The following is a 24,644-nucleotide window of genomic DNA, read 5'->3' as shown; positions in this document are numbered from 1 at the left end:
TGTCATTATTCCTCATTTTTGAAACACTGCATTTCAAAATCTCAACATGACTGAGAATTTCTCTACCTGCATTACCGAGCACCAGGCAGTGAATAACTGATGACCGTTCTTAGCAGAGAATTCACAGAATGAAATTTAATGCAACTTTTTTTCCCCCCCATTCATTCAATCCATTATTTACAGTCAGACAGGCTTTAAAGGAAAAAAGCCCGACCTTCCTTCAATACATTTTATCAACTTTATTATTAGGGAAAATTATTTTAGCCAAAATACTGCTGTGTGTGCAAGCTTCAGACAAACCAGAAGCTGTCGGTCATTTTTGCAAGTGCTGTGCCATTATAAGGGCAGCTTATTGAGGGAAGCAAGCGACGACACGCTAGCAGCACCCCAGGCGCGCTGCCGTACCTCTAGGTGGGCTGCACCTCTAAAGCAGCAGTGCCAGCAGAAGGGAGGGGAGGTGCTGGGGGGCTGCGTAAGCAGGCCCTGGCATTAGCGAGCACAAGCAGAAATAAAACCGAAGAAGCCAACCACGCAGCCGGTGACCTGCTGGTGACTCTGGGCCCGTGGATGCTAGGTCACGGATGAGCTAGGGCCGCCACGCATTGCCAGGACACAGGGCGCGACACCTGACATGCGTAAGAGGGCCGGGGGGATGCGCGGAATAACGGGTCCGCTCCTCCGCCCCGCTCGCCGGGCCCGCAGAGACTGCCCACGGAACACGAAGGGAAGAGGCGCGCGTGTCGAAAGGCTCCGACCCTGCTGGTTCCCAAGGCTTCGGATCCACTGCAGGCTGCCGTTCGCTGCCCTGTCTGCCACGCCGGCAGTATCCGCGCGTTCCCGACCCAGCTCATGAGAGTAAAACAAGCCAGTTTGAACACCATTCTGAGGGAACTAACCCACGGCTCAAGGTGAAATCCATCTGCAGCATCATGTCACCCTAAGTCCTTATTAAGCAGGCGTTTTGACGAAACGCTTCTTGTATTTCAGGGAAAAGGAATCTCTGTGTCACACATAAATAGTCAAATTCATGCATCAGGAAAGCTGAAACCATATTTAACACACTTTGGAACGTGCTGATAAATAGGGACACTGCACAATATTTTCAAAGTAGGCAAAGCTGTTAGTAAGATTTTTGTTCAGGAAGAATTTTATTTAATTCTTTGCCATTAACAGCTATGTCTCTCAAATATTCAACAAATGACTGGTAAAGGAAGGATTAACTTCTGAGTCCAGAACAGCATCCTTACTTCTGTCAGCTTTTAAGTATCTCTTATATATATATATATATACACACACACATCCATACCCAAAGAGCAAGTCTTACTACTGAGCATGCAGTTTAAAAGAAAAGACTTTGATAAATATATTTTCCCCTTCAAAAGGGAATATCTTCAAATCCTCAAGGGACCTTTATAATAAATGTAGGAATGTGTGGGGTGGGGGGGAAAGGAGAAGATAAGGCAGAGCAAGAATAACATAGAAATGCTTTATGAAAAGCCAAAAAAATGTTGGCACGATCCTTCAGAGCACTCAGGCTGCGTGCTGCATCTGCAGATGCCATTACAGCAGGCGCACAGAAGTCTGATCCCCGCTCTGGACGTCTGCTCTGGAGCTGCCTTCGCAGGAACCCGAGACTTGAGTATTTTATGACAAGGAGAGAAGTATAGCTCTGGTATAATGTGCTCCAGTTCCATAAGTTGGAATATTTCCTAAATGCTACACAGCTTCAGATGAAAAAAGTAGTCAGGAGTTAACCCTAAATGAATGAAATTCCCTTTGCATAATGATGCTTGTTGCCTTTTCAATTAAATATTATTTGCTCCAATGGTTAATATATGTTAGTTCTGTTCTTCTTGGCCCTTAGGATAAAATAAAGATAATAGCCTGGGTAGTCATATACAACTCCTACAGAAATGGAGTTTACTTTTCAAAGTAATTCTTGTAGAAATTGTCTTGATTTTTATGAATTCTTCCTTTTTGTCACCCACAGTTCATCTCAGTTGATAAAAAATAAAATTAATTTTCTAGAGCAAGCTTTGGGGTACCAGTCAAGAGCTTTTGCAGACTTAGGTAAAACAGCAGTATTTTGTCTAGAAAGAAAGAATTAAAAAACAAACAAACAAACAACATTCATATCTATGAAACCAACTTTATATACAGAGATATTTTAATAGCTATTTTGAAATGCAGCTAACAATTTTTAAACAGCATTTTCCAACATAGCTAAAAAGGCTATATACTGTAAGCTTGCTCCCCTGATACAGAAAATGAGTATAAAAAAAGCAATGTCTGGTGAAGAAAGTCAGGATGTAAAACCAACCTTTACCATTCTAACAGAGTTTCTGTTATATGAAGATACTTAAAAGCTAAAATATCACAAGAATCACTACATAATAATACTGTATATTAGAGGCAGATGATGACAAGCAAAAAGTAAATGTTTGCAAGAGTTTTACTACAGCATTTTGTCATTGGCTAAATACTGTTGTTTAAAGAACATCTTTTATTTAAATGCAAAACTACCTTAACAGATAAATACAAAATTTTAGGAAGTAAGCTATGCTCCGTCTGTAATGTAATCAGAGGAGAAATCCAAGGACTTGGCTGGCAAAAGTAGTTGTTCTTACAAGATTTCTTTCAGCTTGCTAAAAATATTTACCTTTTGACTCCTGAAAGTATGAACACAAGTTAAGAGCAGGAGGTCTGATGTTCTGAAAGCACAAGACCACCTTCTGAGTCAGACCAAATGCGCATTGAGCTGGCCACCCCATTCTCACCCTGGCTGGTAGCAAGGGGAGGGTATAATAAGACAAGCTTGGAGGTGTTAAAAAAATGTGTAGACGTGGCACTTCAGGACATGGTTTAGTGGGCATGGTGGTGTTGCACTGATGGTTGGACTCTATGATCTTAAAGGTCTTTTCCAATCTAAACGATTCTATGATAAGCTGACATCCCTCCCAGTTTCCTACAATCAATGGTTTAGGAAGCCAGCTGCAGGTAATAACACCACCATTGTGTTGAAAAGACACTGACAGACCCCTTTTCTGCCTAGAACACATCTAATCCCTTTTTCAATCATTTACACTAATACTCTTTGTAAAATACTACAGCAGTAAGTTATATTGCATAATTAGTCAGGCACTGCTGAGAAAATACTGCATTTTATTTGTTTACTGTAACTCCTTGTTTTGCAACCTAGTTTGTGTTTTGACAAACAGCTAACATTACTCTCTACGTTTTCCATGTCATTTTGCCATCCTGCTATCATTTACATACTATATTTATACATTGGCATAATGATGTTTCAAATTTTCATTTCTATTCCTGTTATAATATACTTTGCTTTCTATTTGCCTTGACTACATTTGAACACTGCCTCACATTTCCACAGTGGCAACAAAGACTCTTTTCTGAGTGACAGTAACTAATATAATACTGTGCCCACCTACTGGTATGGATAGTGGGGGTTTATTTTTCCCCATATTCATTACTCCACATTTACCAACCCGAAATCTCTCCTACCATTTTATTGTCCAATTGCATCTATCACAAGACCCTTTTGCAACTCTCTAGTCGATTTTGTTTCTCAGCAAATTCACTATCCATCCCTCTTCTAGGTCATTTATGAATTAGCTGTGTATCAGATGTTTCAGTACAGATGACTTGGGAGAACCACTCTAGTAATTTATTTGGTACAGGACAAAACTATCAGCTAATGATTTAATACTCTTCATTGTAAAAAAGCATTTATTTATTCCTACTTTTCTTCTTGTTCTTTAGGCAAGCACTGGAAAAGAAAGTCCCCATTGGGTCACCAGCATAGTTTCTTTAAAAAACGTAGGTTATGACCATGTCAAACTGAAGTATAATATACTGGCTGAACCACCCCTTTCAACAAATGTATCGAGTCCCTCAAAAAACTCCAATAGATTTTACAGGCAATGAGTTCTCTCAAGCAAAAAAAACGTGTAAAATGTAAAACTTCGCCTCAAGCACACACAAATGTGATCTGTAAAATACAGATTTATTTTCAGAAACTGCCTACTTTTACCATTTAAGAATAGCAAAAGAGGTAGTGAATTGTGCCTGGAACTCTGCTAACAATTAGGTATCTTTAAATGTGGGCTTCACTTCCAGCTAGCCAATTTGGAAATGTTTCATTATAGAAAATAACAGGTCTGCATTTCCTGACGGACCATAAAAGCAAAATCTTACCAAAACCAAAGTATTTGCTCCTCCAGCTGCAAGGCCTGTAAGCAAAAAGTGTAAAGCAAGATCACAAGCTGACACTAAGAATCAGTTGCTTCAAGGCTATATTATCTAGACCATGGGTGTCTCAACCACCAACCAACCATCTTTTACCCAAGTGGTTAGTTGAGTAACCTGCACACATGCATGCACTGATGTCTTGAGCATCCAAGTCTGGGACTAAACTGAGAATCTAGTACCACAGTCCTCTCCACTTGAGTAAGTTCAGGATCCGCAGGTGGCACAATCACACGAAACAGGCTCTTCCAGGAAACCAAGGCACTTGGCATTTCTAGCATTAGCAACCACTGCCCTGTCACATGAAGAACAGGGACAAAAACCTGCAGATTTGGTGATGCTAGTGCTAAAAATAAAGTGAAACCAGACTCTTAAAACCAAGAATGGAGCCTCACAAAGCCAATGTAAGTCCTTAAATAGAAATTCTCATCTTCCTGCCAATGGGAAACAAAGCCCAGTAAATATGAGGCAAACTAAAATACATTAACAATCTACCAAAAAAAAAAAAAAACACAAACCCAACAAACTAACAGCGACTGTAAAGCCAAAGATGATGTAGTCTGTAACAACAGAAGAGGCATTGCCTCAAGCAACAGCATTGAAGAACTGAGGACTGTGGGACGCAAACTTTCCACTGCATTGTCAATGCAGACTATGAGAGGGGCATGTGCCCTGTACAGAAACCTCCCAGTGCAAAATGGTCTGAATTGAACCCCATGAAGCAATCACATACCCACTGTGGACTGTGAATACAGTTGAACACTTGAAAGGAGTAGAACATCACTAGTCAGTGAGAGGAATATCCTCTGCACTGAACAAAACACCAACACCTTACTTAGTAAATCCTAGGTTCTTTACAAAGTATGTCTATGTTATATTTTCTCCAGAAGCAAAGCCAAACTATTTCGGAAATCCAGTTACGGTGTGGTCCTACAAACAGTAGCACAACTGAGACGAGTGAAAACAAATGGTGCAGAGTACAGAATAAATGGCTAGGTGCAAACATGCTCTTAAACACGCTTTGCCAACAAGTAAATTGTGACCTAGAACTGTATGTGAATCTCGTGCTCAGCATGCTTCTCTGTTTTGTGCTTAGCAGGCTTACAAGTCCAAGACACAAGAGAAACAAGCTCATTATCCCAGACAGACAGTGCAGATGCTCTGTCCTACCTCATCTCAGTTTTACCCTAGAGAAAGTATTACCAGAGAAGATCAGATGTCTCTAGAGTTGGGATGTATAACTGGTAACATATGTCAAAACATGTAAGTGAAAATGTTCTCCTGCACCCTGCTTATTAATATCACAGAAATATTTAAATAATACAGAAAACAGTGGATCCAAACATTGATGTATTTGTTACAATCAGCTATGGCAAACCTTGACTGTAAGAGACAGGAAATATCTTGAATTGCTGACATATACAGAAGATAAGAGCCTTTGTTCAGCCATTGGAGCCAGTTACTTAAGAGAGTAACAACCTACTCTCCTAACCACTGAGGTCTAGCTACCAAGTTAAAACATTTAGCTTAGTTAATCTAGTTAACACTGAGGTTAACGAAGTTCAACAATGAGAGACACCAACTGTCTCAATGTTAAGCATTGGTACCTGTTTCATGGTATGATACGAATCTTCTGACCTAAAGCAACAACATTACAACCTTGTCACTTACCTAACTGCGTATTTCAATCTTGGAAGCAAACACGGACTTAAATCTGAATTTCTACAATCATACTACACTGTGTACTCCTGATTCCTACCTATATTAAAGATACACATTGTTATTCATGAAATATTTACCTGCTTTACAAGAAATAACACCTCACCTAAATGATTAATAATTAAAATCATATAATATCTCAAGTTGGAAGGGACCCATCATTAAGTCAAACTCCCTTGCTCCTCGCAGGACACTTATGATTAATAACTAACAATTAACGATTAATAATTTACAGTACCAGACTTAAACACAACTGCTGTCCAGTAAGTGTCACTATAGAATTAAAGTACAACCTCAAAACCTAAACACAATACACACACTTTCATATGTGATACTTAGGAAATACAGCCACCATCAACCATGGTACGTATAAATGGTCTCAAAAGAACAGGCAGTAATTACTCTTAATACTCACAGAGCTATACTAACAATTAATCTTCACAGTATCTTTAGCCACTTTTATAATGATAATTTGTTTCAATTAAAAACAGTGACATAAGTATCGCACGGTTGATTTAATCCTACATTATTGTTTCAATAGAGTTATTCTGGACTGGATGTGAACGAGATTAGCATCATACCCAGACAGATTAATGCCTTCATAAAATTCCTAGATGGGCTGGCAAGGGTGGTAATTTGCTGATGGCCACAGTGAATCAGCTGCCAAGAATGTCTGACTTTTAATTCACGCACAATTAATTAAGTCATGATAAATAAATGTCCTAACACATAAAACTAAATGAAGGATGAAATTTTCAAGTTTGATTAAGATTCAAAGCAAGGTTGAGAAAAGACTAGGTTCTTCATATTGGAAGTTACCTTGATGGATTTAGATCAAAGGCAAGATAAACACACTTTTAAGTTGGTATGTAAGGATTTAGAAACTATTTTGCAGGACTCTAAGGCAGTTTAAATGTCAGCATCTTGTTGCTACATGTCTGCTAGAAGTTGCTACTTAAGCGCAGAGCTGCAAAACAGAAATGTGGGTGCAGCTCATGAACATTGATGCAATGTCAACCATCCTTTAAACTACCAACGAAGATGGTATGAACTAACTTGGGGGCCCACATACTCCATGTCACTACCTTAGCTGTGGGTAATAATTGACTATTGCTGCCAGCAGCAAGTATCAGTCATAATCTATATTTTCTAAACTCAGTTAAAATTACGTGGGTAACTTCTCTACAACAAAAGTTTTTCGGGACTAAAATTCACTGATAGGAATAAAATATTTTAGATATGAATATATACAAGTTTAATATATATCATTAGTGCACCCTAATTTGACAGAGGTAAAAGAAAACCATCAAAAGCACATGAATTTGACTTATTTTAATAAGCTGCTTTTAAACAAAGCAACATTACTTTCTGCAGGTTTCATAATATAATTAAGGCAAATGCAGTCATGTTTAATTTAAAAGCTTGTCAAACGTTTTTTAAACGTGATCAGTTTATAGAGATAAGAATGAAATCTTTTGTCAGAGTAGAAAGTAGGTTATCCCTGTAGTTTAAAAGACAAAATAGTTTAAGTTTCCTACTCAAGGACAATCTGGAGTTCAAGGAGCAGGTCGGGGGGGGGGGAATGCAGTAAACAAGCAAGTGGACCAAACAACGCTATTCTGCAATGAAAGGAGTTTGCAAAGATACGAGCTTTCATCTTTGTCCTTCAACTGAACAACAAAGGCAACACATGCCCTCGGACTTTCCAAGGACTCTGAACAAAGCGTGGGCACAGCTTAACTTCCAACAGTTGATAAGGCACGGTCAGATGGCAGTATCTTAAAAAATGCTGTGCTGTAAATACCAGTGGCCCAGGGACTGAGCAGCCAGCAGTCAGGTGCCCGTGCAGTGCAGACTCGGTGGGCCAGAACTTCATCCCACCTGCCTCAAGCTAAACTAGCCAGGCATCAGTTCAGATCCCAGGCTGTGCAAATAGTGAGCTGAATTACTCATCATCTAAATGTTCAATATATTTGTAACAAAATCACGAGTATATCTGCAAACTCTTCACCATCATTCACCCCTACACATGCAATATACCTCGATATACATATTCAGGCCTGAACCTTCATACTAGCTGTTCAAAGTTGATGGGAATATCAATCAGAAATCCAACCAGGGTAAGGACAAGGCACATGGGGGAAGGTTTTCAAAGGTCAGTAGGGCAGCAAGGCACTTATGCACTGCAAAAACACCAAAAAAACCCCCAAACTCCAAAACACTACTCCAACACCACAACTGGGCACTAAACTTGCCATTGCCAGTATACACAGACACCCGCACAGAAAGCTAAAGCAGGCTATTCTGCTTTTTACTCCTAAGGGCTTCAGACTGTTTTACCTTAACAAGCACCTACAGAATTTCTTTCTGTAGTACAACTTAGTTCCATGTCCCCTTTAAGTATTTTTAAATGCAAAATAAAAATACATGTATCTGTATTTTTTTAACTATAGCAAAGGTTAGAAACAAAGGAATATTACAACTCACTAAGAAGTTATTCTGAAGCAAACTAAAGTCCAACTATTCCAATACTTTCCAAAATAGCTTATTAGCAAAATTCACTGTATTTTGTGGTTCTAAGCTAAATTATAGCTTGACCTAAATTATAGATATTCCAGCCTCTGCAATTTACAGTCCAAAACAAACATGAGAGAGTTTTCCCAAGCATTACAGAACTCAACTATTTATACAAAGTTTTCAATTATATATGGTTTTATCTCCATGTATACTATACAGAGCATAAAAGACAGACAAATATAAGTTAACTGAAGGAAAGTACCCTGTGGGCCCTCAAACATCTAAAGTCTAGACAGAGCTTCATCACATCTGGACTGTGGTAGCAGAAGAACCTCAAAATAATCTTAAAATCTTCATGTATTTGCCATGTATTACAGGAATAAATGGATTTACTACTGAACTTTTTGTGTAGAACACAATTTAGAAGATTACCAGTAATACTGTTGATATCTGCTATCTATAAAAAAAGCTCCTAATTTGAAGGGAATTCCAGCAGAAGTCATTATTGTTCTGGTTCCAAAAAAAGACCAGATTCATGTTTCCCCCTGTCTTTGTGAGTGTGGAGACGCACGTTAACAAAACAGCACCTCCCAAGTTACCAGAGTAGTAACCCTGCACTATGCTTTCGTCCTTGCCTACTTCACCATAAACTAAATCAGGTAAATCTCAGTCATGGCAGGATTGATCTTCTCAGGCAACCTTCTGTCAGTCTTCTGTGACATCAAGTAAAGCAATTAAGAGCCAGATCCACAAACAGGACTGGCTATTGCAACAGAAACTTGTGATGCCTCACTTCCAGGCACTTCACAAAGTCCTCACAGCAGTTTCCCTATCTGATGTCCACGCAGAGAAGCACCCGAGAATAGACATTCACAGTATTCAGGAAGTGAGATAACCTCACAGCCAGAAGAAAATGCTCAAGAGGAGCAGGAATCAAATAGTACAGATCTCCAGAAGTTAGGCAACTAACACCAAGCTCTAAGGCAGTGTTTATGTGACAGACTACTCAGAACGCTCAGGGATCCATGTTCAGACACTTTCTCTGCCAGTCTATAAAATAAAAATTTAAGCAGTCTTAAAAAAAGAGAAAAAAAAAGAGCTTAAATCAATTGCTTAGTGACTGGTATGCTCATGGAAGAGAAAGTGGGGATCCTGTTCCACTGAGTATTTAAGTATTTCAAATAAGGTCATACAGTTAAGAGATTGACCTGTCAGTCCCAGCTCAGCCTGGAAGGGACAACCAGTCCTCTTTCCCACAAATTACTTTTCTAAGCCCAAGTCATGCTAATACTAGAAGGACACCAGAACATTCGATGTCCTTTATCATTACAGAGTTATCAGGATGGCAAGAAAGCCAGTTCTATGGATGCAAAGGCATCTGAACCAGCTCTGCACAGACCAACACCAGCCCAGCCAGGGGCCATTTCTACACGGCTGCCGATCGTGCTCCGAGTCTACCCAGGAACAGAGCTGTATGGCACAACACCTTTGGCTCAAAGCTGACCCCATTAGACCTGAGGAAGCTCTGCAAGGAGCCACACTGTTGCCTGCATCAAGTTTTCCACTCTTCACAGTCCTGGGCTAGCCATGCTATTGGTTAGATGGGGATAGAGATGCTGTACTTAAGTTGGAAAATCTTCTGATTTATGAAGTTAATTCCCATGCTAACAGGGAATAATTAACTGCTACTCTCAGTCTCCCAAATCCAACAAAATGAAAAGTAACCGCATCCATTGATTTCTTGCCTATGTCTCATAAAAATGAGACATAGCTTGTCTCACAGCCAGCCAAGCAGTGTGTCAGTGTCCCAAGGTATGACCAACTGGAAATACTGAAATCAGAAGGCAGAGGTAAGAACTGCAGGTGGTGAGGTAGATAATTGCAACTTCATGGGCTTCAACTCAGTCATCTAACTTGTGCATGCCTGACTGGCGTTGTTTCTTACATCACAACAAAGTGAATGCATTAGTGAAAGTTTACAGAAATGAGTAATTTTTACAGTTTTTGTGTACAGTATCAAATGCTTTCCTGAACTTCAAATAGACTGGCTTAGTCCCTAGAAAATCTGCAAAAGTTGCTTCTGTCATGCACATGGGTTGACAAGGCAGACAGGATCTTCTGAATGAATTCTCAGTAACACAGGAGCACAGACCAACACAAGTCAGACACAGCACTAGAAACGAATGACTTGAAAGTCTGAGCCACAAACCAGAGACATTTCAAAAGAACAATGGAAAACTGGATGGCAGCCTCTGTTTGTTTTTTTGTGTTTGGGAAGCTTTCACTATGAAGCCAACTTTCTATATAGTTAGCATCTACCATCTGCTGTAAATTTTGATCTGGAGTAATTTTCTGTCAAATCACTGCTTCTGGGAAGATCAGTATGCATGCAAAATGGAAAACCAGGCCTTCCGCTTTAAATTCACTTCTATAGCTATCATCTTCACTATAGCCTGAAAATAGAAAATTATAATTATTAATAATAATTATCATTATTATTCAGAGTAGAACATTATTGTAATAGGAAAAACAGTCCTTAAGATTTTTTAAAAGATACACATAAAATCTCTCTTTGAAAAAAATTTGATACTTCATTCCTAAGCATTTGTGGGAAATAGTTCTTATCTTCCACAGAGATATATTTCTTCTGTAGCATTATTGTTCAGTTATTTATTTTTATGAAGATAAAATGTCTAAACCAATCATAACCTGAGTTGCTAGATTTTTGCTCTGTAGACATATGTATGCATGAATCAAAAATCAAAACTTTTATTTACTTTTAATTTTTATTTATTCCAATACAAAGGCCAACCTGAGAGGCAAGAAAGCAAGAAAACTGACTTGCTTTTAAATAATATTTTAAAAAATAAATCCAAATTCTAAAGGATTGATAAGGCAGCTGTTAAGGAAGGAAGCTAATTCCTTTACCCCATTACTTTATGATAACCTCCTTCCTCCAAATCCAAGATAGCCAAATATAAGAAAGGACTCTCTTAAAGCTAATGATATTACTACAGGAGCCTCTTTCTGCACACACTGCCTCACACGGACTCTCCTTCATCCCTCCGAATTCTCCACCCAAATCCTTGACACCTTAAACATCCTCTCTCCTCCTGCTAGTGAGATCAGAGTCAAAGCAGGCAGTTTCCCAACAGTTCATTGCTTACTGTAGCACAGAAGTAACTTATCACTACTCGATGGGACAACCTGGTGTGAGCTTTCACCCAGCCCTCACAGAAGCCAGTCTAAACAGAAACAGGTATATTCCCAGCACCTCCATCACGCTGCAGAAACCTTCACCCATGAGAAGCTGGGGGCCGTAGGGAGCTCACAGGCCATGTTACTGTACTGTAACCTCAGAGGCAGTCAAGAACTCGCATTTGCTTTTCTTCTCCTTCGCAGATGCCTGTGATAAAGAGGAGGATGCGTGCACCTCCATACAAGAGGCACATGCAAGGGCACCTCTTCCTTCTCCCCCTTCCCCCAGCATCTCACTCCTAGACTGCTGCAGGCAAAAGGCAGCACACACCCTGGGGGGGTCACCCCGAGGCGATGCTGCAGCACCTGGCAGCTGAGGTGGCACTGGGGAAGGCAGACAGAGAAACAACACTGCGTAAGTCATCACTGACAGGCCCACCAAGGACATGGAAAATGACCAGAGCAGCTCTTGGCCCACCTTGCTACCCAATTGGTAAAGGATCAGGAGGCTTTAGATATATGACAGGGGTGGCAATTTCTGCAGGAGACCTTCCATTTCCCTCCAGAACTGCCAAACTGTTGACCATAGATAGCAGCAAGTGGTGGGGCAGATGAACGAAGGCTTATAAGAAGTCAGCCCAATCCTAAAGACACCTCCATCCTTACCAATAACTGCTATTCACCCCTACCCACAAGCACCTGAGCACCCAAGGGAGGGTGGCAGGCAGCATGCTCAACACAGCAAGGTAGCTGCTGGGATCCCTCCTGGTCTCCCCAGTTCTGAATGCCTGTATTAGCCAGTGTTTCCTTATTGTTAGCCCACAATGTTCATTTTGTTGGCCATGGTGCCTTTCTCCCCCATTATCTTCCCCATTTCTCCTGTTCTAAACACTCAAGGCCACCTTTTCTTCTACCCTTTCATCTTATCACATGGGCCATGTTAACTTTCAGCATGTAACATTTTCTTTGTAGCTCCAGGCATACTCCCCAGAGAGATCCCCCACCCAGCTGGATTCTTAAGCTTTGCTTAAAATGGTGCACCTTATACCTTCCTAGCAAGAGCATTAGCTCATGTGAAACAGTATGGAGCTGGGACATGGAGTTTGGGTAAGCAGGTATTGCTAGGTCACCATGAGGCTGGATGGGTACAGTCCCTCTCTGAAGAGCTGATTTTAATTTTTGTATACAGGATAAATGTGTAGAGAGTTTGGCCACCAGGTGCTTTGTGGTGGTAGTTACTGGGACTGAAGAAATATGGTTGTGCAGGCCTCTAGGGAATACAGCATGAGCCAAACTGGGAAGGATGTGGTTGTTCTCCGAAAGAACTTGATCCACCAGATGTTTAAGCACAGGGAAGATGGATGATTTCTACCCCCCCTCCCAGGAAGCTCTCATCTGTCTCACTACAGGGATGGAAAGTAGCAGGTATCTTTGGAAAGAGGACATCCTTTCTGTCCTGCAAAGACTGATCATCCAGGCCTGTCCCCTATGCCTCTACATCATAGCAAGTTTATCTGCCCCCATTTACAGTAGCTGATTACACAGCTCTTATGCTCCCCTGCATACCTCCCCTTCTTCTAACAGCTAAGCAGAAAGCAAGCAAGTCTCCACTCATCTCCACTATGTAGTTCAGGAAAAGAGGGCAGATATATGCATCTTTTCCTCTGGCAAGCAAGTTACTACTGTGATGCAGCAATCACAGCTGCACACAATACACAGAAAAGGTCCAAAAAGACAACAGGAGACAAAGCAACCATGTTTGCCCCAAAGGGCTGGTGAATCAACAGCAAACAGATAGAGGAAAAAAAGGCAGCAAGCTTTGTGGTGCAGACACTCCCACCCCCTCCTTTGGAATGGAGTAGAGAACTAGAGACATGACACAATAGTAGTTTTAGAAATTGTCATATTTAATCACTACATTGTCAAACTGGAAAAGAAAGCACTGACATTTGACCACATCCCCTATCCCATGTGCTCTTTTCCTGGACCATTTGCTTTTTGTGGCCTTTATCAGTGAAGGCATAGATAACATCCTGCAGCCGAGTTGTCATCCTGAACATCACATCCATCTTGCAAACGGGAAACTAAACTTGCACTCCACCTCCACCTGCATGCAGTAAGGGCCTGGGCTCCATTCAGCCTCATGACCCATTCAGCACTGTGGACAAACAGCATCTCTCACAAATGTAGGAAGGCACCTAAACACCACAAAGCTCTCTTCAGAAAAAAGGCATCAGAAACATCTTCCATTCTTAGACGAGATTTGTAGAAGGCATAAGCATCATAAGCCTTGCAAAGATGTCCACAAACATACCTTGGTGGTTCACCAAGGCCTACAAGACAATCAAGTTGCTGTTGCCAGAGCTGTCACAGGCCAAATACACCAGATGTGAGCTGTTAATGAGATGCTTGATCCCACACAGTTTGACAACTCACAGACAGCAGAGGGAAAACAGTGTGGGCCACCTGTACACAATAATATACAATTTTGTCCACTTGTCTACTATTCAAAGGAAGATAATGTGAAGAATGACCTTTGAAATCGTGGTCACCTCTTCACCCTCAACAGACTTATCCTCCCTAACCAGATTTGCCACTGACCAGGTGAAGTTCATGAGGCTCCGCAGGGCAACAGCCACTTCCTTAAAAACATGGAGATGATCTTCAAATTGCACCTTTCCATGCCTGAAAGCTTTGAACCCACTGCTGGCTTTCCCCACCTCCAAGGATGACGTGTTCCCATCAGTCTGGGCTCAGCTCCCAAGCCCTAACTGCCACCTATCAATGAAGGCAAAGCAGTTCCAAACTCAGTAGCTCTGTCCACATTTTCCTTCTCTATGTAAACAGCTTTAGGGAAGCTTGCATGACTCCATTCATTCACAGGTGTCCTTCTGGAGTAGGCTACAGCCACAGGACTAAGCCCATCACTCCACACTTACAGTGCCTTGGTTTAGCCAGTGACCACACTTAGCATATGAGTGTGGAGAAGAGGGGGTCTGAGATGTGGGCTGCACAATGAGACTCAGAAACCAGCAGGGCTTGCAGCTACACGTGAACACTAGAAAGGGCACTGTGGAAGGGACAGCAACCTGCAGGAGACCAACAAAAGGATACCACAGTATTTCCCAGAAAGGTCTGCTGTTGCGAAAGATCTGGAAGACAGCCTTCTGTAGGCCAACTTCAGACCTCATGCACAGTAGGACTGGCCTAAATCTAGTCCAGAGTAAAACCGCTCAGTCTCATGCAGTGGACAGGTAAGAAGTGTGCTAACAACTTCACCTAGTGATCCACTGCTGTAACACCAAATTATTTGCTAGTGTAGACGTAGCCTCTGAACATGGATGAAGATGAGGCTCTGGGAATCACACTGTCAGCACCATCTCAATGAACCCCAGTCACCATAGGGTAAATATCCTCTTTTCATCAAGCATGCATTACTTTGGACCCCCATGCATTCTAAGCAGCATCCTTTCAGAACAAGGAGCAAGGGAATACTATTCAAATTATCAAGTGGACAAGGAATGCTGTTTTGACAAAGCAGCATTAGATTTTGCAGGTGACTGATATGCTTAAAGCCAGTATAATAGGATTACACACATTCGCCTGTTTGGTCTCAGACAATCTGCACAAGCTAATCATACTTGGTAAAGGGCCTCAGTACTACAGGTAACAAACACTTTTTTAGTGGCTGTAATTTAGTGTATCCACAGGAATCAGCAAAGATGGTTTATGAATGCGTTGCTGTAAGAAACACTGTAAGAACTAATGATGACTTGCGTTTCTTTGGAACACCTGAGAGCAAGAGAGTGCAAAAATGAAAATACACTTCCCAAATTTGTATAGTATTGTACAAAATGACACAGATGTGTCTATTTCATATGGTTTTGACACCTTAACCAACGCTTTTCTACAAGCAACATGGTGATGCTCGAACCAGAATTATTCATGTCCAGCTATCCTATACATCTAGAGACTTACCCAGCACAGAAGTCTGTAGTACTGCTTTGTACTTCCCTTGATCCATATGAAGTGTCTATAAAAAAATACTTTGGCATTTGCCAACTTTCATTTAACAAGCAGCAATTTAGCTGTTTCATCACCAAAATCTTTTCTAGCTTAGAGGAAAGTGGTGGTCGCAAAAGTTACCTTAGTTTGACATATGATTTACAGCATGCTACATTTACCACTTTTTACACAAGCCTTCCCTGTCCATTAGTAACAGTGATATATGGTAAAACAACAGCAAATATGTTACAAGCAAAATATGAATTCAAGAACCCCTTGTGCTTGTTCCATTGGGTCAATGTCCACACCTCCGCACCCTCTCTCCAACTTAGGCTCTGAGGCAGCATCAAGAACAAAAACGTAACTCCAGGCCAACAGAGAATATTGATTGCTTTCCTAATTGAAGCTGAGCTACCAAAAATTTAAGAGCAGAGAGATTTAAGCTTCAAGTTTTAAGTACTAGTGGTTCACGTATTACACCAAGCACCAGTCATATGGAGTAACAGGGAGAGGCAGGATGCCTGTCTGTAGAGGTTTCAGTAAATTCACACCTGTGCTATTTTGCAGAACACCCCCATAACAACCTTCTACACAAAACAGCATTTATTTCCCTAAAACTCCCAACCTACAGAAGGTGGACAGCTTCTTCCTCCCTGTGTGTATATACACACACACATATATGTACAGATTTAAGCTTGCCAGACACCAGGTTTCCAGTTTTTGGCAGTATCTTCATATTGAATAAATTGTAAATTTATATTTAATGGAAGCAAATTAAGTGATTACATTAAAAATTTTAACTCACAGAACTTCAGTATTAAGCTTTTGAAGGTACTTCTTAATCCACTTCAAACTCATTTTGTTAGTTTAAACCAACCTTAGCTCTCATACAATTTCTCCCACTGCTGCAGCCAGTTGCACTGAACACTCCATAGAAACACGCACACATATTCTGGCACATGGTCATGAATTCAGAAGTGAACGGAAAACTTACTACTGAATCATTTTTCCAGTCTCTCTGAGGTACTTCATTGTTCTCTGTGGGACATTTTCCAGTGTTTTGTATAGTCTGCTTTAAAAACTCACTGGCAATCCTTTTGCCTTTGTAATTCTACAGAGCTGTAAATCTTACCCAGGTCAGGAAGTCTTAAGGGCTTGTCTATGGTGGACACATTCCAGAATCGCAGCAGAACAGATAGAGAGATATGAACAAAAAGTTACGACACAGTAATATTCTCTGCCTTGGTGGAATAAATAATGCCTCATGTTGACAACCTATCCCAGGATACTTACAGTAGGAACTACTTTAGAAGTGACTTGGTTTTGTGGATGACCACGAGGGGGAGTTACACCTATTTAACTATAGCTGTAATGAACCAGCATCCATCCATTTTCCTCACTAGACAAACCCTAGATCTTCAGCCTCCTAGTCTGAACTAGTAGTAACATGAGCAGTGTTACTGTTAAACTGTTTTGAGATACAGATACAGTAAGCATCTGCAAATAATTAGATTCCACCATCATGCAGCTGCTTAGCTAACATACGCAAAACACAAAACTTTACACCACAAAGCCATGTGGTTTTTCTTTCCTAAAATCACCATTTGTTGTATAAACAAAACTAATCCAAATACAAAGTCAAACTCAAGTAGCCTAAACTCAATCTGCCAAGTAGTGGTGGGTTGACCCTGGCTGGATGCCAGGTGCCCACCAAAGCTGCTCTATCACTTCCCCCTCCACTGGACAGGGGAGAGAAAAATATAACAAAAAGCTTGTGGGTCATGATAAGGACAGGGGGAGATCACTTGTCAATTACCATCATGGGGAAAACAGACCCGACTTGGGGAAAATTAATTTATTACCAATCAAATCAGAGTAGGATAATGAGAAATAAAACCAGATCTTAAAAACACCTTCCCCTCACCCCTCTCTTCTTCCCAGGCACAACTTCGCTCCCAATTTCTCTACCTCCTCCTCCCCTGCAGCGCAGGGGGATGGAGAATGGGGGTTGAGGACAGTTCAACATAAACTGTCTCTGCCTCTCCTTCCTCCTCATGGGGAGGACTCCTCACACTCCTCCCCTGCTCCAGCACGGAGTCCCTCCCATGGGAGACAGTCCTCCACAAACTTCTCCAACATGAGTCCTTCCCACAGGCTGCAGTTCTTCACAAACTGCTCCAGCGTGGGTCCCTCCCCAGGGTCACAAGTCCTGCCAGAAAACCTGCTCCACTGTGGACCTCGATGGGCTGCAGGAGGACAGCCTGCCTCACCATAGTCTTCCCCACAGGCTGCAGGGGAATCTCTGCTCCGGCACCTGGAGAACCTCCTCCCCCTCCTTCTTCACTGACCTGGGGGTCTGCAGGGTTGCTTCTCTCACATGTTCTCACTCATCTCTCTAGTTGGAGCTGTGGAGTAACTTCTTCCCCTTCTTAAATGTTATCACAGAGGCGCTACCACTATCTCTGATGAGCTCGGCCTTGCCCAGCAGCAGGTCCATCTTGGAGCCAGCTGGCATTGGCTCTGTCAGACATGGGGGAAGCTTCCAGCAGCTTCTCACAGAAGCCACCCCAGCAGGCCCACCGCTACCAAAACTTTGCCATACAAACCCAATACACAAGTTGAAAACTTAGAATAATGAATAAATAAAATTGGGGGGATGGACGGAGCAACTGCAAATCATGAATTTTCTACTTTAGAAAATCAGATCCCAGAGGGACTATCATCACTAGCCAGAACTCCCATAACAGAGGCCATAAGATTGAGTTAAGTCTTTTTTCCTGCTCTAATCAGTTCCATGTTCTTGTTTATAACACATCATTATGAAGAGTTGATACATGAGGCAGAAATTTAAGACCACGGATCAGCTGATTTCCTGAAGGACAACCACCACCTGAGACAGTGGCTCCACATCATCCTCTCTTAGAGAGTTACTATGAAGACACCATCCCAGAAATGCCAATTCAACACCTTTCCAGAGAGCAGAGAAACTACACAGAAGCCTTTGTGCTCCCACACATGGAAAGCACAGCTCTTCTGGCTATACAAGACACCCCACAGGAGAGCACACCTGTAGAGCCTTCAGAGTGGGACAAAGGAAAGAGTTACCAGTTTGGGAGAGTGAACTTCACCTTCAGGTGAGACTTGTATCCTTGACAAATCTTGATTCTTTCTGGGAGTAAACACTCCAAATATGTAATGGGAAGAAGTCTCCAGAGGGGATAGGAGCAGAAAACAGGACTAACATCAAGGCCCTTTCTGCACAAAATACTTGGATTTCTTGAAGGCTCCACCATGTGCCCTGGGATTGCATGATTAAGCAGCTTGCTCAAAGTCAGTTAAGATAAAGTGAGGAAAATATTACAAGCCTCAAACTCAAACCCCAGTGTTTACATCCTAAGACCATGCCCAGTCTTGAGAACAAGCTGTGGGGAGGGGAGGGGGAAGAGCAAGATGGAATTAAAAACCACAGCCTTTAAGCATTCCTACTGAGGATCAAAAGAAAGTTTTAACTAACATACTATTAAAATTCTTTCTTTGGTATGAACAAAGTTTGGATTACCAATTACAGAAAAATTCAAGCTCTTAAAACAACAGAAGTCTCCTCCACCTCCCAACCCGCTGCCTCTTTAGGGCTGCAAGGTGAAATGAAACAATATTCCTGAAGTCAATAGCTCCTCCTCTCCTGCTGCAACACCAAGTCCCCTGAAAAGCAGAACCCTTTGACAATCCTGAGAAGGTTTCCTGTTGCAATCAACCATGGACAAACTATACTGGTGCTATTACTGAATACCATGTAGAATCACATATAAATGTGTGAGTGACATTGGTACACACTGGTGTCCCTCAGAAAAAAGGCCCAGCTATGAACCACCACAAGCTTGCCATACTAACTCCAATCTAACCGTCAGCAACAGATTCAACACAAGCTATGTACAGAATGGGAGGAAACTTCCTTACCCTTTCACCAGTAAAGCAGCTATCTGAAAAATTCAGTTTGACCAAAGAGTCAATCAGCACTGCTAAATCACAAATAAAGGCAGGCAGATCAGCACACATACACATTAGGTAGCTTAGAAACATCCGCACAACACTGGAGTAGTGAGGTATACCAAATTAGAGGCCAGACAGTGGCAATGACAGGACACTAGGAAGCAACTGAAACAGGATAGGGAAATCAAACCCTAATAGACACTGTTGTTCCACACAGCCACCCAGTCAGTTGGCTGAGTAGTGATCAACCACTGCACTAGCCAGAGGTGGTTGGTTATAAGGGAGACAGGATGGAAAAACAGAGAAAACAAAACTTCTCACTACCACACCCGTTTTATGATGAAGTAGCTACAAGAGAACAGGTAAGCCATGAACCCTTTCCAGAAGGAACTCCCTCCACACAGAAGGCATGCACTAGGCACAAGTTACTGACAGTTCAGAAAAGTCAGTCATAGCAAACTAATAAAAATGACTCTGTGGTCTCTCTGCTGTAACAGCAGCATGACTGGAAGGCATGAATACTGACAAAAGCTGGCTCAACAGTTGTAGTTAAAGACACACCAAGTAAGAACCAGCTGCATACCTGACGATGAAGTGGCAGACGCTGTAGCAAGCATTCCTGACAAACAATGACTGGAGACACCACTGCACAGAGTTTACAACTGAAGCCTATAGCCTGCCTTCCAATTTAAAAGCCCACAATTTGTCTGAGATCTGCAGGTGAATTCAGTTGCTTGCATACAGGTGTCTTAACATTTGATACCAGAATTTCCCATACATCTACAATGGGCTGGCAAACACAATGCAAGACCAAAGCCTGTGCCCTTCCAGGCTGGCAGCTAGAGGCCAAATAGGGAATCCTGACTATCCCAAGCAACACTAAAAAAAAAATGTTTTGGCAACTGAACATAGCTCCTCCTCCAAGCTCAGTAAAGAATATGCAAATAAGATTTTAGTAATAGTAGCCACCTCCAATACCACCTATATATTTTTTTTCCAAACCAGAAACTTCTTAATTTTCAACTCACTTCTGTTTCACTCTTTGCACAGCACAAGATGGTAAGCTTTTCAAGACCTGTGTTAAGATGTTCCCCCTCCTCTTACCACTGAAAAGCCATTATTAAAACAGGTTTAAAACTTGTTTTACAAGCCTCTCACCCAGAGAGGCTCTGGCCCTTTATAGCTATTGCTGTCAGCATAGCCTTTCCACAAGGTGGCATATTCTCAAGGGAGCCATATGTTAGTCAGTTCAGGTAAGAACAGTGTTTGTTTTCAGTTTAAAAAAAAAAAAAAAAAAAGAGGAAAGTTGCTCTTTCAGTCAGAAGACAACTGAATGCAAAAAACACAATGGAGGACAGGGCTAAGAATAAGTTTAGGTACCTCTTCTTAGCAGACATAAGCTAAGAGAGGAACAGAGCAACTTCTAAACATTATTTCTGCACTACCTGAGTTCAGGTGGGCCAGGATATCATAAGCTATGTCCCCAAAGAATTTCAAGAATTGCTCTGTGTATCAATGAGGTGCCTGGGTTATCTGTGATCAGCTCTGCCAAAGAGCTCCAAATAGCCACATTGCTGTGCTACACCCATGCCCCTTCCATTCTAATACAGGGTCCAAGGTGTGTCCGTCTGTATCTCCCTTACACAGTGCTTAAACAATCAAGCAGCTCTAGTGCACTGCAAAAAGATTCAAAGAAACATGTAGTCACTAAACATTATCTGCTTTGTCATTCAGTGCAACAGATGCCACAAACCATTTCTCAATGACAAAAACAGGTTGTTTCGCAGTGTTTATATTTACATACTACAGTTGGGGTGGGAGAACTTACCTCCATTTGGAGAGCAGCTGTGTCCTGATCATAGTGTCCCATGATGTTTGGGAAAAAAGTCATATTGTAAGGCATTCCTGAGCATCTAGAAATAGTAATTGGCTCACATGTGAATAAACTGTGTCCTCGCACCAGAGTCAGAAGTAAACTGCAGGTCGCAGAGAAGGCAAGTACTCCCATTTTGTCAGGATCTCCAACTTCAGCACATAGCTCTGCTCAGTAGTTAGACAGACCAGCTTTGCGCGAGGATAAAAACACCCATCTTCCTCTGCCCGTTCCGGTGCAAGGCAGGGACGCAGGCAGCGAGGCAGACGATCGGACTCCTCACCGCTGCTTTAGGCATTTCCCCATCCTGGCTGACTGCAATTTGAGCAAACCCCTTCCTCCTCCAGCCTGCACGCTGCAGAAGCGGGAAAAGACAGGAGAGAGTCATTCACAGCAGCAGAAACAACCCGACCGCGACCGCCCGTCCGAAGGCCGAGCTCGGCCTCCTCCTCGCAAGCCCGCAGGAGAAAGGGCAGCTCCCGCCGGGCCGGGCCGGGCCGGGCCCGCACCGTCCCCCCGCCCGCCCCCGCCGCTCCCCCGGCCCCCACGTACCCCGCAGGGGCCGCGGCACGGCGCAGCCCGCGCTCCCGCTGCGCCCCGTCCCGGGGAGCGCCGCCTCGCCCACGGCGGGGGCGGCCTGTCTGGCCACCGCTCCCGCCCGGGCCCCGCAGCCACCGCTGCTCCCAACGCCCCGTTGCCGGCGCTCCGTTCCCAGCCCCGCCCTGGGAAGCGGCGCCCGCGGGGCCGGGCGGGGAGCCGGCCGGCCGAGAAGTCGACCCAGGAGCCGGGGCTCGCCGGGCGCTGCCCCGGCGCCGCATCCCCGCCACGCCCGGGTCGCGCCTCCGCCGCCCCCTCACCGGGACCCGCCTCCCGCCAGACGCTCCCCCTCACCGCCCCCCCCCCCCCCCCCCCTCCGGCGGCGGCCGCCCCGGGGCACCGCTCCGAGGAGGAGGAGGAGCCGCCGCTCTCCGCCGCCACCCCACTCACCCGGGCCGGCCGGCCGGCCAGCGGCCCCCTCCCCGCCGCGGCTGCGATGGCGGCGGCCGCCCCTCACCACCGACAGGATGTGGCGTCTGGCGGCGGGGGGGCGCTCGCGCGATACTTGGCGGGCGGGGGCGGGGCGGGAAGGTGCGGGCCGCCCCGCCCCGCCCCGCCCCGCCCCGCCGTGCGGGCCGGGGTCTCCTGGCAGGGAGGCGGGCGGCGTGGAAAACCCTCCCAAGCCGTAGCGGCACTTAGGTTTTGACAAAAGTACTCGGCGTGAGCTCCGCAGCACGCTGTACCGCGGCGGTTTACGGGCTGCCGAGCGTCGGGAAGTGACCCTGTCCCGCCTGTGGAAGCCGTGCCCGGGCTCGTTGCCAAACCGGCGCCCGGGTCGCCGCCAGCCGCGCCGCGGCCGGGAGGTGCGAGGGCTCCGCGGGCGGCCCGGCCCCGGGCTCCGCGCCCTGGCCGCCAGCCTCCTGCCAAACGCCCGAACCCTGGTGAGGCGAGGGGTGCGGGCCCTGGCGAGGCGAGGCTGGGGCTGAGGAGGAGGAGGTGGGTGCTGGGAGTCGATGTGGAACGACGGAGTTCAACGAAGGAAAGGGAAGCGATTTCAGGCATTTGCTCTGGTGCTCGGGCTAGCGCTCTCTTCCAGAGACCCGGCTCAAGGATGGGCGAACTGTCCTGCGGCACCCGCGTCTGCTGCTGCCTGAGACCACGCGCACCGGACGAGTACGTGTCCAGTTGCGCTTCCCCGTCTTCGCAAACACAGGCCTGAGCTAATGAGAACTAACTATAGAAACGCTGCAGGTTACTAGGCAGAGGTGGCCGGATTTCTCTGCGCCGCACCACCCGAGCGAGGTCTCATCAGGCTGCTCTTCAGCCATGCAACTCGCTCCGCGCTCCAGGACTGGAACAGGAAACGCCAGATGCCGAGACATGCAAACCAGGTTTAGAAATGGCTTGAGGACGTTCAGGCAGTGCTGCCTTTCTGCTGGTGTGCCCCAAGGTAGTCCCTGCAGAGTCAGGCACGTTTACCCAGAGAATCCGACGGTGGATGGCGGAGAATGTGAAGCTGCACATGGTTGTTCAGAGGACCACGAGCATCTAACCCCGCCCCCCCGCCTTCGTGCGGATCTTTTGTGTATCGTTTCCTGTGTCACCCCACAGAAGCACAAAGCCACTCCAGATTCCCTTTCGTGAAACCATTTTAGCACCTGTATGAGTCATCAGGAGGATTCTACCTACCTGCCACAGGTCCACGTAGCTCTGCCATTTGAGCAAATGGGGTAACTTGATAGATGGAATTAAATTTGCTGTACAAACAAGCGGGAAGGTGACTAACATTTTCCCAGCAAGTTTCACAGGTGATGTTAAATGAAATGTTGTTTGCAGGTTGTGGAAGTTAATGTGCTCTAGTGTATGAAAACACTCATCTGCATTACCCTTTGTCATCGCTCCAGTTCTCATCCTCCAGCTGGCTTCTGTCCTAGTCTCTCTCAGTATCTCCTTCCCACCCTAGAAGTAGTACATTTTTCTTTTCATGAGCTCTGAGAGGCCACACACAGTGTGGGTCTGGCAGTGAGAGCACCAGGAGCGCGGAAGAGAGACAGTCTCCCCACTTCACGTCTGCAGAAGCCAGTCTAAGGAAATCCTTGCTCAGCCCTTGATAAAGTTGCCGAGTTGCTCTCTGCTCTGGAACACCATCAGTTCCTCGGATACGCTGAAACCTTGCAGGGACAGGGACATGTTCAGTGCAGATTCACCCTCCAGCAGATTTCTGCTGAATTCTCTAGGACCATCTATACCAAGTGAAAAGTCTCTGCTTCCCAGTAGGTAGGGGTTGACAAATTCTTAGACAAGCTTCTGTTACAATTTTAATATGGGAAAACCAGCATGACTTTCATAAAAGCTTAATAAGAAATTTTGCTCAAAAAACCAGACAAAAATCCAAAGTGTGGAAATTTCAGCCAAACGACAGAGATTTGTCAAAGTAACAACCACCTGAAAATAGGGTTTTGTGAGGAGCTTAGCAGCCTTAGCTGTAAGCTCCGCTAGCATCACACTGTATAAATATGGCACTATATAAAGCAGTGGC

At 44.1% G+C, this 24,644-nt stretch overlaps 1 protein-coding gene across 2 annotated transcripts in view; it reads right to left on the bottom strand.

Annotated features, from left to right (window-relative positions):
- FZD6 (frizzled class receptor 6) overlaps positions 1–22,652 on the bottom strand; it is a 33,232-nt gene extending 10,580 nt beyond the window's left edge. The window contains exons 1-2 of one of the 2 annotated variants that reach the window (XM_075023746.1): positions 22,556–22,652; positions 21,524–21,923 (exon numbers count right to left, since the gene is read on the bottom strand). In XM_075023746.1, the coding sequence (XP_074879847.1) occupies positions 21,524–21,703 (180 nt within the window). In that variant the 5' untranslated portion in view covers positions 21,704–21,923; positions 22,556–22,652. Of the gene's footprint in view, positions 1–21,523; positions 21,924–22,120; positions 22,236–22,555 lie in introns of those variants that run through there. The other variant, XM_075023747.1, reaches the window with a different exon arrangement.
- Positions 22,653–24,644: the final 1,992 nt, after the last annotated feature.

This window comes from Buteo buteo, chromosome 3, assembly GCF_964188355.1.
Source record: "Buteo buteo chromosome 3, bButBut1.hap1.1, whole genome shotgun sequence".
Classification (NCBI taxonomy): Eukaryota; Metazoa; Chordata; class Aves; order Accipitriformes; family Accipitridae; genus Buteo; species Buteo buteo.
This window is presented reverse-complemented; position numbering and strand designations above follow the sequence as displayed.